Source organism: Symphalangus syndactylus, chromosome 1, assembly GCF_028878055.3.
Source record: "Symphalangus syndactylus isolate Jambi chromosome 1, NHGRI_mSymSyn1-v2.1_pri, whole genome shotgun sequence".
NCBI lineage: Eukaryota > Metazoa > Chordata > Mammalia > Primates > Hylobatidae > Symphalangus > Symphalangus syndactylus.
In genome coordinates this window covers 108,236,100-108,253,301 of record NC_072423.2, presented here as the reverse complement: position 1 = coordinate 108,253,301, position 17,202 = coordinate 108,236,100, and the positions used below count along the sequence as shown (strand labels likewise).

General features: G+C 45.1%; 1 protein-coding gene across 11 annotated transcripts in view; it reads right to left on the bottom strand.

Moving 5' to 3' along the window:
* NEK4 (NIMA related kinase 4) overlaps positions 1–17,202 on the bottom strand; it is a 61,818-nt gene that overhangs the window by 4,428 nt on the left and 40,188 nt on the right. For 2 of the 11 annotated variants that reach the window (XR_008657065.2, XR_010122464.1), the window contains exon 15: positions 2,539–2,613. The exons of 6 other annotated variants lie outside the window; for them this stretch is intronic. Coding sequence is in view for 3 of the 5 variants with exons in the window: in XM_055274276.2 (XP_055130251.2) it covers positions 16,228–16,404 (177 nt within the window). In the remaining 2 variants the exon portion in view is untranslated. Of the gene's footprint in view, positions 1–2,538; positions 2,614–6,809; positions 16,405–17,202 lie in introns of those variants that run through there. 3 more of the 11 variants (XM_063646002.1, XM_055274276.2, XM_055274315.2) reach the window with 3 other exon arrangements.

The following is a 17,202-nucleotide window of genomic DNA, read 5'->3' as shown; positions in this document are numbered from 1 at the left end:
TAGTATGTTAAACAGATACTGTGAACCTCCTGAAACAATGCACTGAGGGCATATCACTTCTATGGTATTCCTGCCAAAAATGTATAACCTAAATCTATTCATGAAAAAACACTGGAAAAATCCAAACCAAGGGACATTTTATAAAACACACAGCCCAGGCTGTCTCATCCTTCTGAGCAGCCTGCCCTGAATCCTCTCTCTCTCAGGGTGTACTGCCTATTCTGCACTTAACTTTCAAAATATTATTTTTCTTTTGCAATAAATTATTCTATGCTGCAAAAAATAAAATAAACATATGGCCCTTACTCTTCAAAAATGTCAAAGTCAGCCAGGCATAGTAGCTCACGCCTGTAATCCCAGCACTTTGGGAGGCCGAGGCAGGCAGATCACCTGAGGTCGGGAGTTTGAGACCAGCCTGACCAACATGGAGAAACCCCATCTCTACTAAAAATACAAAATTAGCTGGGTGTGGTGGCGCATGCCTGTAATCCCAGCTACTCGGGAGGCTGAAGCAGGAGAATCGCTTGAACCCGGGAGGCGGAGGTTGCGGTGAGCCAAGATCACACCATTGCACTCCAGCCTGGGCAACAAGAGCAAAACTCCCTCTCAAAAAAAAAAAAAAAAAAAGTCAAAGTCAGGAAAAACAAAGTGAGGAAATGTTTCAAATTTAAAAAAACATACAATTAAATATAAAATGTAATCCTGTTTGGTTCCACATCCAGCATGACACCATAAGGAGCTCTGTAAACCTCCCACCACCCTCAGCGGCCAGGTACCGTGGCTCACATCTGTAATTCCAGCACTTTGCAAGGCCAAAGCGGGCTGATCCCTTGAGCTCAGGAGTTCAAGACCAGCCTAGGCAACAGGGTGAAACTTTGTCTCTACAAAGACTACAAAAAATTAGCCAGGTGTGGTGGTGTGCACCTGTAGTCCTAGGTACTTGGGAGGCTGAGGTGGGAGAATGACTTCAGCTGGGGAGGCAGAGACTGCAGTGAGCCGTGATCATGCCACTGCACTTCAGCCCGGGCTACAGAGCAACTCAAAAAAAAACAAAGTCTCTGGAAATGGTGCTAAGAGAAAATGACATCCGAATTTTTAAATAAAAATTATAGGAGGCTATTGTTTTGGACTGAACTCCTGCACTACTGATGGCAGTCGCGGGCCATCCGGAGCAGCTGCTACCATCGCGCTGGCAGCAGCAGGGAAGTGTGAGCGGTGATGGCAGGAACAGCTGCAGAAGAGCAGTGGCACCACTGGCATCTGTACCCCTGAAGCAGCTGACCAGGCCACGCCCACCTTCGCATGGTCAGGACCCGCCCCCAGACCCGGATCCTCCACCACTCCGGACACCTGCTACAGCCGTGGGGAGGGCGAGGGGAGGTAGCAGACAGTCCCCAGAGCCGCCCCTGGGAGCCCCGCCCAGAGCCCACTGCCCTGGAGGTTGCTAGGATGGGGCCAGGCTGTCACCTGCCGGTGGGGGAGCAGCATGGTCGGGCGCAAAGGGGCAGGCAGAGAGGTGCCCCAAGGCAGAGCCAGGCCCGAGCGGCCCCAACTGTCCCCGCAGGCTCGGGGGTGTCTGTTCCCACTACCTGGCCTCTCCCTATTACCCCCACCCCCAGCTCCAATCTCAGAGTGGGGTAAGCCCAGGCACGGTCAAAGCCTGGCCAGGTCTGCGCATGTTTGGGGCAGCAATGACACACCAGCACCCTGCCACTTTGTCCCCCTCCAGACTTTGGGCTCCAACAAGCGCAGGATGGAGAGAGTAAGCTGAGCAGGAGCGGAGGGCAGCTTGGCACTGGCCTGCACGTGTACCGTGGCATGAGCAGCCTGGGCCCGAGCAGGAGGCAGACAGGCTACTGGGCAGAAGGGGTCAGGTCCCCGGTGAGGCCCCACCTTCGGGCCAGGGAGGGTGCGAAGGCTAGGGACCAGGCTGCTAGTCCCATAGACCAGAGTGGGAACTTGTGGTGCCTTTTCTGGGCCTACCCATGGACCAGTCGGCAGGTACTTCCTCCCGTTTAAGTCCCCTAAATGCCCTGGGCTCAGCCAGAGCAGAACAGACAATGGGACGGCCAGCTGCAGGGAGGAGCTACCCTCTCTGCTGAGAGCTCAATACTCATCAAGATGAGTGGGGCTGAATACTCCATGAGATACCCTGTCTATGGAAAGAAGGTGCCCCCTGTGGATCTCCTCTGAGCTGTTCTCCCTTTTTTTCTGAGACGGAGCCTTGCTCTGTCACCCAGGCTGTAGTGCAGTGGCGCAATCATGGCTCACTGCAACCTCTGCCTCCTGGGTTCAAGCGATTCTCTTGCCTCAGCCTGCCCCGTAGCTGGGATTACAGGCACATGCCATCAGGCCCAGTGAATTTTTTTTGGTATTTTTAGTAGAGACAGGATTTCACCATGTTGGCCAGGCTGGTGTTGAACTCCTGACCTCGTGATCCACCCACCTCGGCCTCCCAAAGTGTCGGGATTACAGGCATGAGCCACCACGTCCAGCCTGAACTGTTCTCTCAAAGAAACTCCTCTTCCTCTTGCTTACCCTTCACTTGTCCGCATACCTCTTCCTGGTCACAGGACAAGACCTCGGGACCCATGAATGGTGAGGCTAAAAGAACTGTAAACAAACATGTTAGGAGCTGAAACATGCCTCTTTCTCACCACGTTGCATGTGAAGAGGAGAGAAGAGCTGTGGCCCTTCAAGGAGCCCAGACCTGGGAGCTCCCCAAGCCAGGGCTGTGACTTCCTCTTTGGGGCACTGTGGTCCCTGGCATCTCCAAGCTTCCCCAGTGTTCCCCGGTGCCAGCAGTGGAAGTTGCTTGAGGTGCACCTGGTCTGGCCATAGCTTCACAGAGGACCAGTACCCATGCCAGCACCTGGAGCTGCCCACCCCGCTGCAGCAACTAGCGTGTCTGACTGCACAGTGACTAGACCCCATGCTCACTCCCACACCCCTCACCGCTCCATGCCTGACTCTCCCTTGGCAGGCATGGGATACAGGCTGGTAATATAGTGCAATGCCAGGCCATGGGCAGAACAAGCCCAGTGGGCCCAAGTAAAACTCAGGCAAAGGCGCCATCAGCCACAGACGTTTCTGGCCAGAAAAGTGACACCCCAAAGATCTCGTAACACTAGGCCCAACTGTCCAGACTAAAAATCATAATGGAGTCACTCATGCTCACCAAACCGAAATTGAGCTGTCATCTGGCCTTTCAAGAAATTGAGAGAATGAAAGAGGTAACAGCCTAATTTCCCAAAGAGGCCAGTTTAAACTGACGTCGTATGAAGCTCTCTGTTTTAATCTTTCATCTGCAGTAACCTGATGTTAACCAATCAGCTTATTTTTCCATTATTCTGTCTCCCTGTCCCCACCCTAAAATGACCAATCCACTTTTTTTCTGGAGCAACCCTATTAACTGAGACCAATCCACTTTTTGTTCTTTTTTCTTCTTTATCCAACCCCTTTTCTGTCTATAAAGCCAATCTCCTCTGCTTCACTCATTAGAACACTTATTCTGAATATTTTACAGAATGAAGTGTTGCCCAATGCTAGAATCACAATAAACCTAATTGAGATCTTTAAACAAAATGTGTTATAATTTTGTCTTTTGACAGAAGAAACATTTATTTGAGAAAATCTAAACTTTGGTAAGAACGGTAAGAGTCAGTGGTATGAGAATCATGACCAACTGCCACCTTTCTCCACCCCACCTAAGTGAGACAAAAATTCTACTCCAGGCCAGTGAGGGCAAGAACACAGGCCTTTGTTTCCCTGCAACTTCCAGTTGAAAGGTTATCTTCTTGGGAGGGCAGGACATTGGCAGATCTCATCCTGCTGCCTGTTGTTGAGGCTACATTTCAGGAGGGTGCAGGCAAGAAGTGGGAGCTCCCTTCTTCCACCTAGCCCAGGGTACTAGGATGTAGGTTCTACTTTGGGTACAGGACTGCTAAAAATTATGGGGCCCAGGCCAGGTGTGTTGGCTCACACCTGCAATCCCAGCACTTTGGGAGACCGAGATGGGTGGATCACTTGAGGTCAGGAGTTTGAGACCTAGCCTGGCCAACATGGTGAAACTGCATCTCTACTAAAAATACAAAAATTGGTTGGGTGTGGTGGTGAGTGCCTATAATCCCAGCTACTTGGGAGGCTGAGGTAGGAGAATCACTTGAATCCAGCAAGCAGAGGTTGCAGTGAGCTGAGATCGCGCCTCTGCACTACAGCCTGAGTGACAAAGCAAGACTCCATCTCAAAAAAAAAATTATGGGGCCCCAAATCACCTCTTCCCCAGACCATAAAGTGAAGATTCCATGTTAGTGAAATGCCAAGAAGTATGCCAAGAAGACCAGAGGCTACTGCCCATCTCCCTCCAAAACCGAGTGCTAAGTTTCTAAAGTGGGGGTATCACTCGGAAGAGTGCCATTGTCTCCACCCACAGCTCCATAGCCATCCTCACAAACTTTGCTTGGGAATAGAAACAGGCCATAAAACAGAGCACCAAATCTCTTCCTAAATGAACTGACTTCATTTGGAACAGAATATGGAGTTCCAGCCTCAGAGGGCTTTCAAAAAGAGTGGAAGTATAACTGAGTACCTCCACTTTAATTAAATTATTATTATTATTATTATTATTATTTTGAGACAGTCTTGCTCAGTCACCCAGGCTGGAGTGCAGTGGCACGATTTCAGCTCACTGCAAGATCTGCCTCCCAGGTTCATGCCATTCTCCTGCCTCAGCTTCCCAAGTAGCTGGGACTACAGGTGCCCGCCACCACACCTGGCTAATTTTTTTTGTATTTTTAGTAGAGACGGGGTTTCACCATGTTAGCCAGAATGGTCTCCATCTCCTGACCTCGTGATCCACCTGCCTCGGCCTCCCAAAGTGCTGGGATTACAGGCGTGAGCCACCACGCCAGGCTTATTATTATTATTCTTTGGGACAGTCTCACTCTGTCATCCAGGCTGGAGTGCAATGGCACAATCTCAGCTCACTGCAACCTCTGCCCCCCGGGTTCAAGCAATTCTCATGCCTCAGCCTCCCTAGTAGCTGGGAGCGTATGCCACCACACCAGGCTAATTTTTGTATTTTTAGTAGAGACGGGGTTTCGTCATGTTGGCCAGGCTGGTCTCAAACTCTTGACCTGTCCAGTTACCTGCCCACCTCAGCCTCCCAAGGTGCTGGGATTACAGGCATGAGCTACTGTACCTGGCCTCAATTATTTAATTATTTTAAAATTCTTTATTTTCTCTCTCTTCTTTTCCTCCTTTTTCCCACTTGCTACTTAGCTCTTTAGAAATACAATTATAGGCTGGGCATGGTGGCTCATGCCTGTAATCCCAGCACTCTCTGGGAGGCCGAGGCAGGTTGATCACCTAAGGTCAGGAGTTTGAGACCAGCCTGGCCAACATGGCGAAACACTGTCTCTATTAAAAATAAAAAAATTAGCCAGGCATGGTGGCAGATGCCTGTAATCCCAGCTACTTGGGAGGATGAGGCAAGAGAATCGCTTGAACCCAGGAGGTAGAGGTTGCAGTGAGCCGAGATCATGCCACTGCACTCTAGCCTGGGCGACAGAGTAAGACTCCGTCCGTCTCAAAAAAAAAAAAAAAAGAAATACAATTATAGCCTTTTACCTTCTCTTCATCAGACACTCCCTACAGGGGTAGTTCAACTATGTGCTTAGAAGCTCCAGAGTAGAACTCTTTCTTACCCACTAGGAGGTTGTCTCGAGAGATAACAGTAGATTCACAACCCAATGCCTGCCCACAAAGAAACCAGCAGTCACCACCTTGATCACCTGGTAGATAAGCCACCAATCTAGCACGCAGACCCCTACAACTGCTCGCATCCCCCCAACCCACCATGTCCCATTCATGTTAGGCCCTTTTTTTTTGAGATGGAGTTCCGCTCTCGTTGCCCAGGCTGGAGTGCAACGGCACAATCTCGGCTCACCGACCGCGACCTCCACCTCCTGGGCTCAAGTGATTCTCCTGCCTCAGCCTCCCAAGTAGCTGGGATAATAGGCATGTGCCACCACGCCTGGCTAATTTTGTATTTTCAGTAGAGACAGGGTTTCTCCATGTTGGTCAAGCTGGTCTCAAACTCCCAACCTCAGGTGATCTGCCCGCCTTGGCTTCCCAAAGTGCTGGGCATACAGGGGTGAGCCACCGCACCTGGCCTACGCCCCCTTTAAAAGTGCTTGTTTTCTGCTCCAAAGGAGGAGTACCCTTAAAGGCAAAAATCCTCTACTTCCCCTAAGCTAAGCTTTGGAATAAAAAGTCACTTTATACCAGACCTTGCTCTTGTTAATTGGACTCTGCAAGCGGCAAGCAACTGAACCTGTGTTTTAGACACAGCAGTAGAAAGGCAACTGGGAGGAGATAAGCCAATTCATTGGAGATGTAAACTAAACTATAGGCTGGGCTAGTTTGCAGAGAGGATTACAAAGCTGGGAGGAGGCCTCTTGGGGTCAGAAAAAAATCTCAGATACTGACATTGGGAGCAATCCTGTCAAAAGAGTCCAAATTTGCCGGGCGCGGTGGCTCACGCTTGTAATCCCAGCACTTTGGGAGGCCGAGGCGGGCGGATCACGAGGTCAGGAGATCGAGACCACGGTGAAACCCCGTCTCTACTACAAATACAAAAAAAAAATTAGCCGGGCGTGGTGGCGAGCGCCTGTAGTCCCAGCTACTCGGAGAGGCTGAGGCAGGAGAATGGCGTGAACCCGGGAGGCGGAGCTTGCAGTGAGCCGAGATTGCGCCACTGCACTCCAGCCTGGGCGACAGAGCGAGACTCTGTCTCAAAAAAAAAAGAGTCCAAATTTAATCAGATCAGTCTGTGGAGTGATGTATGCCCCACGGCATTGTTGAAAACAATAAAGCAATCAGCCAGAAACTATGGGGTCTTAAAAGTTAGATGAAGTCAGGGAAAGAGAGTAAAGAAAGCCCTTGTACAACTACAGACATTCCAAGGTAACTGTTAGCACCCAAGGCCGCACGCACCGATGGGCAACATCAGGGGCTTTATACTACAGGGAAGGGAAAGAGGAAGGAGACAGACTTCACTAAAACAACTCAGTCCAGGAACGGTGGCTCACACCTGTAATCCCAACACTTTAGGAGGCCGAGGGGGGCGGATCATGAGGTCAGAAGATTGAGACCAACCTGGCCAACATGATGAAACCCCGTCTCTATTAAAAATACAAAAATTAGCTGGGCGGGGTGACATGTGCCTGTAGTCCCAGCTACTTGGGAGGCTGAGGCAGGAGAATCACTTGAACCAGAGTTGGAAGTTACGGTGAGCCAAGATCGTGCCATTGCCCTTCAGCCTGGCAACAGACCAAGACTCCACCTCAAAAAATAAATAAATAAATACAAATCCAGCCAGTTACTATACAAATAAATAAGCATATAACAATCCCCAAGGGGGCCAATACCGAGTGAAACAATGCATTATCTAAAATGTCCAGCTTCCAGTAAAAAGTTGTGAGAAATGCAAAGAAATAGGATAGTATGACACATATGCTGGAAAAAAGCAAACAAGAGAAACTGCCTGTGAAAGCGGCCAGATGTTAGATTCAACAAAGATTTCAAAGTAGGCTGGGCACGGTGGCTCACGCCTGTAATCCCAGCACTTTGGGAGGCCGAGGTGGGCAGATCACAAGGTTAGGAGTACAAGACCAGCCTGACCAATATGGTGAAACCCCGTCTCTACTAAAAATACAAAAATTAGCCAGGTGTGGTGGCATGCACCTGTAGTCCCACTTACTCGGGAGGCTGAGGCAGGAGAATCGCTTGAACCTAGGAGGCGGAGGTTGTAGTGAGCGAAGATCGTGCCACTGCACTCCAGCCTGGGTGACAGAGTGAGACTCTGTCTCAAAAAAAGAAAAAAAAAAAGATTTCAAAGTAGCCATTATAAATATGTTCAAAGAACGAAAAGAAACCATAATTTAAAAAGTAAAGGAAGGTATAATGACAGTGTCATATCAAATAGAGAATATTAAGAAACAGAAAAAAATTATTAATTAAAAGACCCAAATGGAAATTCTAGAGCTAAAAAGTACAATAACTGAAAAGAAAAATTCACTAGAGAGGCTCAACAGCGTACTTACACTGGCAGAACAATTAGCAAGCTTGGGGACAGACCAATAGAAATTATGCAATCCAAATAATGGAAAAAAAACTAAAATGAAAAATGAACAGAGACTCAGAGAAATGAAGGGCACCATTAACTGCACCAAATACGTATAAGCTTCAGTTATACAGCAGGAGTAAGTATTTTGAGATACACTGCACAACATGGTGGCTACATTTAATAATAATGTATTACATATTTCAAAATTGCTAAGAGAATTTCAAATGTCCTCATCACAACAAAATGATAAATACTTGAGATGACAGATATGTTGATTAGCTTGATTTAATCAAACCATGTTGTATACATATATCAGGACATCACATTGTACTCTATAAATATGTACAATTACGATTTGTTGATTAACAATAAAAATATATTTGTAAAAGAAATCCCTTTGGTAAAGGTAAACAGATGGGCAACTATAAAAGCTGGTATTATAGTAACAGTTGTTTGTAATTTCTTTTTTTTGCTTTCTACAAGATTTAAGAGGCTAATACATTACAAAACAATTAGACTAAAAGCTAATATTACTGTAACTTTGGTTTGCAATTCCACATTTTGCTTTCCATATAATTTAAGAGACTAATGCATTTTAAAAAACCAATTTTTAGATCCTGTTTTTAAACATATAATGCACAGGCCGGGCGCTGTGGCTCACGCCTGTAATCCCAGCACTTTGGGAGGCCGAGGCGGGTGGATCACGAGGTCAGGAGATCGAGACCATCCTGGCTAACACGGTGAAACCCCGTCTCTACTAAAAATACAAAAAAAAATTAGCCGGGCATGGTGGCGGGCACCTGTAGTCCCAGCTACTTGGGAGGCTGAGGCGTGAACCCACGAGGCAGAGCTTGCAGTGAGCCGAGACTGCGCCACTGCACTCCAGCCTGGGCAACAGAGCAAGACTCTGTCTCAAAAAAAAAAAAACATATAATGTACAAAGATATACTTTTGTGACATCAATAACTAGAAGGAGTTGGGGCAGAGCTGTTAAAAGGGTACAGTTTTTGTATGTTATTGAAGTTAAGCTGGCATAAATTCAAACTAGAGTATTATAATTTTAGGACATTAAATATAATCTCCATGGTAACCACAGAGAAAACAGTTACAGGACATGTTACATATTATATTAAAATTTTTCACTACAAAAAAAATCAACTAAACACAAAAGAAGACAGTAATGCAGCAAATAAGGAATTAAAAAACTATAATGCATACAGAACATAAATTAGTAAAATAACATAAGTCCCTCCTTATCAATAATTACTTTAAATGTAAATGGATTAAACTCTCCAAAGATAGAAATTGGCAGAATGGATTTAAAAAAACACAGAATCCACCTATATGCTATCTATAAGAGACTCTAGATCTAAAGACACAAAAAGATTGCAAGTAAAAATTTTGAAAAAAAATATTCCACATAAATTGTAACCAAAGGAGATTAGGGATGGCTTTACAAATATCAGACAAAATATTTTGTCTTTAAATTAAAAAAAGGTTATAAGAGACAAAAAAGGAGACATATACAGCAAGAAGATTAGAACAATTATTAACATTTATGCACCTAAATGTACAAATGAGGATATTGATGGTTTGTTTTTAGGTGTAAAAAACAAACCATGACTAATAGTTGCAGACTTCAATACCCCACTCTCAGTAATGGATAGAACAACCTGGCAGAAGATAATTAAGAAAATGGAGGACTTGGGGCCGGGCATGGTGGCTCACACCTATAATCCCAGCACTTTGGGAGGCCGAGGCAGGCGGATCACAAGCTCAGGAGATCGACACCATCCTGGCTAACACGGTGAAACCCCATCTCTACTAAAAATACAAAAAAAAATTAGCTAGGCGTGGTGGTGGGCGCCTGTAGTCCCAGCTACTCGGGAGGCTGAGGCAGGAGAATGCTGTGAATCCAGGAGGTGGAGCTTGCAGTGAGCCGAGATCACGACATTGCACTCCAGCCTGGGTGACGGAGCGAGACTCCATCTCAAAAAAAAAAAAAAAAATAGAGGACTTGGCTGGGCACAGTGGCTCACGCCTGTAATCCCAGAACTTTGGTAGGCTGAGGCGGGTGAATCACAAAGTCAGGAGTTCAAGACCTGCCTGGCCAAGATGGTGAAACCCCATCTCTACTAAAAATACAAAAATTAGCTGGGCGTAGTGGTGGGTGCCTGTAATGGCAGTTATGCGAAGGCTGAGGCAGAGAACTGCTTGCACCTGGGAGGTGGAGGTTGCTGTGAGCTGAGATGGCGCCACTGCACTCCAGCCTGGGCAACAGAGCGAGACTCCGTCTCAAATAAATAATTTAAAAAAAAAAAATTTAAAAAGAGCGAGACTCTGTCTCAAATAAATAAATAAGAGGACTTAAACAATGCAGTAAACCAACTAGATCCAACAGGCATCTAAAACTCTTTTTTTTTTTTTTTGAGACAGAGTTTCACTCTTGTTGCCCAGGCTAGAGTGTAATGGCTCGATCTTAGCTCACCACCACCTCTGCCTCCTGGGTTCAAGCGATTCTCCTGCCTCAGCCTCTCTGGTAGCTGAGATTACAGGTGTGCACCACCACGCCCAGCTAATTTTGTATTTTTAGTAGAGACGGAGTTTCACCATGTTGGTCAGGCTGGTCTCGAACTCCTGACCTTGGGTAATCCACCAGCCTCAGCCTCCCAAAATGCTGGGATTACAGGCATGAGCTACCATGCCTGACTTACATCTAAAATTCTTTACCTAATAATAGGCATTCTTCTCAAGTGCACATGGGTCATTCTCCAGGACAGACCATACTATAGACCACAAATTGTGTCAATAGATTTTAAAGAAAAGATAGCACACAGAATATCTTCTCCAACCACAGTGGGATGAAGTTAGAAATCAGTAACTAGGAAAACTAAAATTCCCAAATTTGTGGGAACCAAATAACACTTTTTGCTTTTGAGATGGAGTCACCCAGGCTGGAGTGTGGTAATGTGATCTCTGCTCATGCCAACCTCCACCTCCCAGGTTCAAGCAATTCTGCCTCAGCCTCTTGAGTAGCTGGGATCACAGGTGCCCAACACCACAACCAGCTAATTTTTGTATTTTTAGTAGAGACAGGGTTTCACAGATTGGACAGGCTGGTGTGAACTCCTGACCTCAAGTGATCCACCCACTTTGGCCTCCCAAAGTGCTGGGATTGCAGGCATAAGCCACTGTGCCCAGTCTAAATAACACACTCTTAAATCACCAATGAATCAAAGAAGAAATCAAAAGGAAAATTAGAAAATACTTAGAGACAAATGAAAATAAAAAACAATATACTGAAACTTTTGGAATTCAGCAAAAGCAATGCTAAGGGGGGAATTTATAGCTGTAAACACTTACATTAAAAAAGAAAGATCTTGGGCTGGGCACGGTGGCTAAAGACTGTAATCCCAGCACTGTGGGAGACATAGATGAGAGGATTGCATGAGGTCAGGAGTTCAAGACCAGCCTGGGCAATATAGACAGACCTTGTTTCTACAAAAAATTTAAAAAATTAAGGCACCAGGCATGGTAGCTCACACCTGTAACCCCAGTACTTTAGGAGTCTGACACAGGCAGATCACTTGAGCCTAAGAGTTCAAGACCAGCCTGGGGAACACAGTGAAAGCCCATCTCTACAAAATGTACAAAAATAATTAGCCGCACATGGTGCCCCACACCTGTAGTCCCAGCTATTCTAGAGACTGAGGTGGGAGGATCACTTGAGCCTGGGAGGTAGAGGTTGCAGCAAGCCAAAATTGCACCACTGCACTGTTGCGGGAAGTCAGGGACTCTGAACAGAGGGACCGGCTGGAGCTGCGGCAGAGGAACATAAATTGTGAAGATTTCATGGACATTTATCAGTTCCCAAATAATACTTTCATAATTTCTTACACTGTTTTACGTTAATCTCTTAATCCTGTTATCTTTGTAAGCTGAGGATGTAAGTCACCTCAGGACCACCATGATAATTGTGTTAACTGTACAAATTGATTGTAAAACATGTGTGTTTGAACAATATGAAATCAGTGCACCTTAAAAAAGAACAGAGTAACAGCGATTTTCAGGGAACAAGGGAAGAGAACCATAAGGTCTGACTGCCTGAGGGGGTGGGCAAAATACAGCCATATTTTTCTTCTTGCAGAGAGCCTATAAACAGACGTGCAAGTAGGGAAGATATCACTAAATTCTTTTCCTAGCAAGGAATATTAATAATTAATACCCTGGGGAAGGAATGCATTCCTGGGGGGAGGTCTATAAACGGCTGCTCTTGGAGTGTCTGTCTTATGCAGTTGAAATAAGGACTGAAATACGCCCTAGTCTCCTGCAGTACCCTCAGGCTTGTTAGGGTGGGGAAAAAACTCCGCCCTGATAAATTTGTGGTCAGACCGGTTCTCTGCTCTTGAACCATGTTTTCTGTTGTTTAAGATGTTTATCAAGACAATATGTGCACAGCTGAACATAGATCCTTATCAGTAGTTCTGACTTTGCCCTTGTCCTGTTTCCTCAGAAGCATGTGATATTTGTTCTGCCTTTTGCCCTTTGAAGCATGTGATCTTTGTGACCTACTCCTTGTTTGTACACCCCCTCCCCTTTTGAAATCCTTAATAAAAACTTGCTGGTTTTAAGGCTTAGGTGGGCATCATGGTCCTACCAATATGTGATGTCACCCCCAGAGGCCCAGCTGTAAAATTCCTCTCTTTGTACTCTTTCTATTTCTCAGCTGGCCGACACTTATGGAAAATAGAAAGAACCTACGTTGAAATATTGGGGGCAGGTTCCCCCCGATACTGCACTCCAGCCTGAGGGATGGAACAAAACCCTGTTTCAAATATTTTAAATTAAAAAAAAAAAAGGGCGGGCACAGTGGCTCAAACCTGTAATCCTAGCACTTTGGAAGGCCAAGGCGGGTGGATCACCTGAGGTCAGGAGTTCAAGACCAGACTGGCCAACATGGTGAAACCCCATCTCTACTAAAATACAAAAATTAGCCAGGCATGATGGCGGTCGCCTATAATCCCAGCTACCTGGGAGGCTGAGATGGGAGAATCACTTGAACCCGGGAGACAGTGGTTGCAGCGAGCCGAAATCGTGCCACTGCACTCTAGCCTGGGCAGCTGAGCAAGACTCCATCTCAAAAAAAAAAAAAAAGATTGCTTCACTTGACTAGCCAAAAAATAAAAAATAAAAAGACTCAAATTACCAAAATAAGAAATTAAAATGGATACATTACTACCAGCTCTACAGAAATAAAAAGAATTGGCTGGGCATGGTGGCTCATGCCTGTAATCCCAACACTTTGGGAAGCTGAGGTGGGCGGATCACAAGGTCAGGAGATCAAGACCTCCTGGTCAACATGGTGAAACCCCATCTCTACTAAAAATGCAAAAATTAGCTGGGTGTGGTGGCGTGTGCCCGTAATTCCAGCTACTTGGGAGGCTGAGGCAGGAGAATCACTTGAAACCGGGAGGCAGAGATTGCAGTGAGCTGAAATTGCACCACTGCACTCCAGCTTGGTGATGGAGCGAGACTCCGTCTCAAAAATAAATAAAATAAAAAAGAATCGTAAGAGAACTATGAACAATTGTATGCCAACAAGTTGCATAAACCTAGATGAAATGGACACATTCCTAGAAACATAAAACCTACTGAGACTGAATCACAAAGAAATAGAAAATCTGAATAGACCCATAACTAGTGTAAGGAGAATGAATCAATCATCAACAAACTCCCAAAAAGGAAAGGTCCTAGACCTGATGGCTTTGCTGGTGATTCTACCAAACATTTGGAGAGGAACTGATGCCAATCCTTCTCAAACTTTTCCAGACAGTTGAGGAGGAAGGGGTAATTCGTGGTTCATTTTATGAGGCCGCTGACAATGCCCTGGTGCTGGGGCCAGACAGGGACACTACAGGAAAAGAGAAATGCATATGAATATCCCTTATGAACATTCATTCGAAAATCTTTAACAAAATCCAGATGATTAAAGTTTTTTTTCAATTCTGTTCATGAGAGATATTGATCTGATATTTTCTCATGTAGTGTCCTTCTTGAGTTTTGATGTCAGAGTTGTGCTGGTTTTGTGGATAAGGTGGGAAGTATCTCCTCTTAAAGTATTCTGGAAGACTTTGTGCAGGATTGGTGTTCTTTCTTTCTTAGATGGTTGGAAGAATTCACCAGTAACGCATCTGAGCATGGAGCTTTCTTTGTGGGCCAGTTTTACTTTTTATGTCTCAGCTTTGTGTAAATGCTTAGGATAATCAAATTCAGAGAGACAGAAAGTAGATGGGTGGTTGCCAGGGGCTGGTGGGGGCAGGAAATGGGGAACTATTGTTAAATAGGTGTAGAGTTTCAGTTTTGCAACATGAAAAAAGTTCTGATGATAGATGGTGGTGAGTGTTGTACAACAATGTGAATGTACTTAATACCACTGAACTGTATGCTTTAAAATGGCTAAAATGGTATATTTTATCTCCATTTTATTACAATTTTAAAAAATGTATATATTGTTGAGCCTATAACATATAGAAATGTAATATATTTGCCAATAACAAAACAAAGGAGGTAAGTGGGAGCAAAGCTGTATTAGGCTACAGAAATGACTCCACATGGAAAGTTGAATCCAAAAGAAAAAATAAAGAGATCCAGAAATGATAGAGTTACAACAACAAAGTTTATAAACATACTTTTCTTTCTTAATTTCTTTAAGACAGCTGGCTTCTTTGTGGAAACTGACAAGCAAATTCTAAAATTCATATGTAATTGCAAGGGACCCAGAATAACCAAAACAATCTCGAGAAAGAATAATAATGGAAGACTCACCCTTCCTGATTTCAAACCTTACTCCAAAGTAACAGTAAGCAAAGTGTGGTAGTGGCATAAGGATAGATATATAGATCCGCGGGATAGAAATGAGAGTCCAGAAATAAGCCCATGTGTCTATAGTCAACTGATTTTTAACAAGGTGAAAAAATAGTCTTTGCAACACATGGTGATGGGACAACAGGACAGCCACATACACAATGAAGTTGGAGCTTTACTTCATCATGCCATATACAAGAATTAACTCAAAATGTGTCCAATGAGACCTGGAAGCTGATCGTGTGGAGTGAAGGTCATGCCGCAGCACACACAGGAGCCTCGCCATGTTGCCCAGGCCCGTCTCAAACTTCTGAGTTCAGGCAATTTGCCCACCTCGTCCTCCAAAAGTATGGTTTGGCTGTGTCCCCACCCAAATCTCATCTTGAATTGTATCTCCCATAATCCCCACGTGTCCTGGGAGGGACCCGGTGGGAGGTTAACTGAATCATGGGGGCGGGTTTTTCCCATGTGGTTCTCGTGATAGCGAGTAAGTCTCACGAGATCTGACAGTTTCATAAAGGGCAGTCCCCCTGCACACACTCTCTTGCCTGCTGCCATGTAAGAAGTGTCTTGCTTCCCCTTCACCATCTGCTATGATTGTTAAGGCCTCCCCAGCCATATGGAACTGTGAGCCAATTAATCTTCTTTTCTTTATAAACTACGCAATCTCAGGTATGTCTTTATTAGCAGTGTGAGAACAGACTAACACATGCTGGGATTACAGGCGTAAGCCACCATGCGCCCGGCCTCACAGATTGATTTCTTTCTTTTTTTCTTTTTGAGACAGAGTCTCTCTCAGTTGCCCAGGCTGGAGTGCAGTGGTGCGATCTTGGCTCACTGCAAGCTCCGCCTCCCGGGTTCATGCCATTCTCCTGCCTCAGCCTCCCGAGTAGCTGGGACTACAGGTACCTGCCACTACACCCAGCTAATTTTTTTGTATTTTTAGTAGAGATGGGGTTTCACCGTGTTAAGTCAGGATGGTCTCCATCTCCTGACCTCGTGATCTGCCCATCTCGGCCTCCCAAGGTGTTGGGATTACAGGCATGAGCCACCGCACCCAGCCACAGATTGATTTCTTATGAGTCAGGCTGTGTGATAAAGAAGCCCAGAAGAGAAAGAAGAGGAAAGAAAAGGAATCAGGAAGGACTCTTATTTAGCGTCACTTGACATTCATGGATGTGGCTACAGAATTCTCTCAGGAGGAGTGGAAATAACTGGACCCTGCACAGAGGGCTTTATACAGGGAAGTGATGTAGAACTACAGGAACCTGGTCTTCCTGGGAATCTGTCTTCCTGACCTGAGCATTATCTCCATGTTGGAGACAAAGCGAGAGCTCTGGACTCTGCAGGGTGAAGACAGCAAACAATCCAAATGGCAGGGAATGCATCAAAGGTGTGAACACAGGGAGGAGCTGTATATTGGGAAGTAATACAGAAAATGAGCCTATTAAAAATCAACTTGGATTAACCCTTCAGTCACATCTGCCTGAATTGCAGCTATTTTAAGCTGGAAAGAAAATTTATGGAAGTAATCAAATTGAAAAGTTTACAAACCATAGTTCCTCAGTTCCACCACTTCAAAAAATTTCTTCTAGTGTTAAAACACACACTTTAAATAAATACAGAAATCATTTCATTGATTTCCCATTACTCTCACAAGAAGACAAAGCACACATTAGAGGAAAAATCTTATGAACGTAGTTAAGATGGCAAAGTTTTTAGAGTGTCTGCAAGCCTTACTAATCATCAAGTAATCCATACTGCAGATAAACCTTACAAATGCAGTGAATGTGGCAAGGTCTTTAGTTGCAATCCACACCTTGTAGATCACTGGAGAATTCATATTGGACAGAAGCCTTACAAACGTAGTGACTGTCACAAGGTGTTTAACAGCAATTCAAACCTTGCACAACATCAAAGACTTCATACTGGAGAGAGGCCTTGTAAATGTAACGAATGTGGCAAAGCATTTAAAGAGTGTTCAGGACTTACTGCCCATCTTGTAATCCATACTGGAGAAAAACCTTACAAATGTAACGAGTGTACAAGAACTTCAGGCACAAATTTTCCCTCACTCAACAGAGAAGTCATACTGCAGAAAAACCTTACACATGTAATGAATGTGGCAAGGTCTTTCGTCAATTACACAGCATCAACTAATTCATAGTACAGAGAAGCCTTACAAATGTAACAGAAGTTGAAAGCATTTG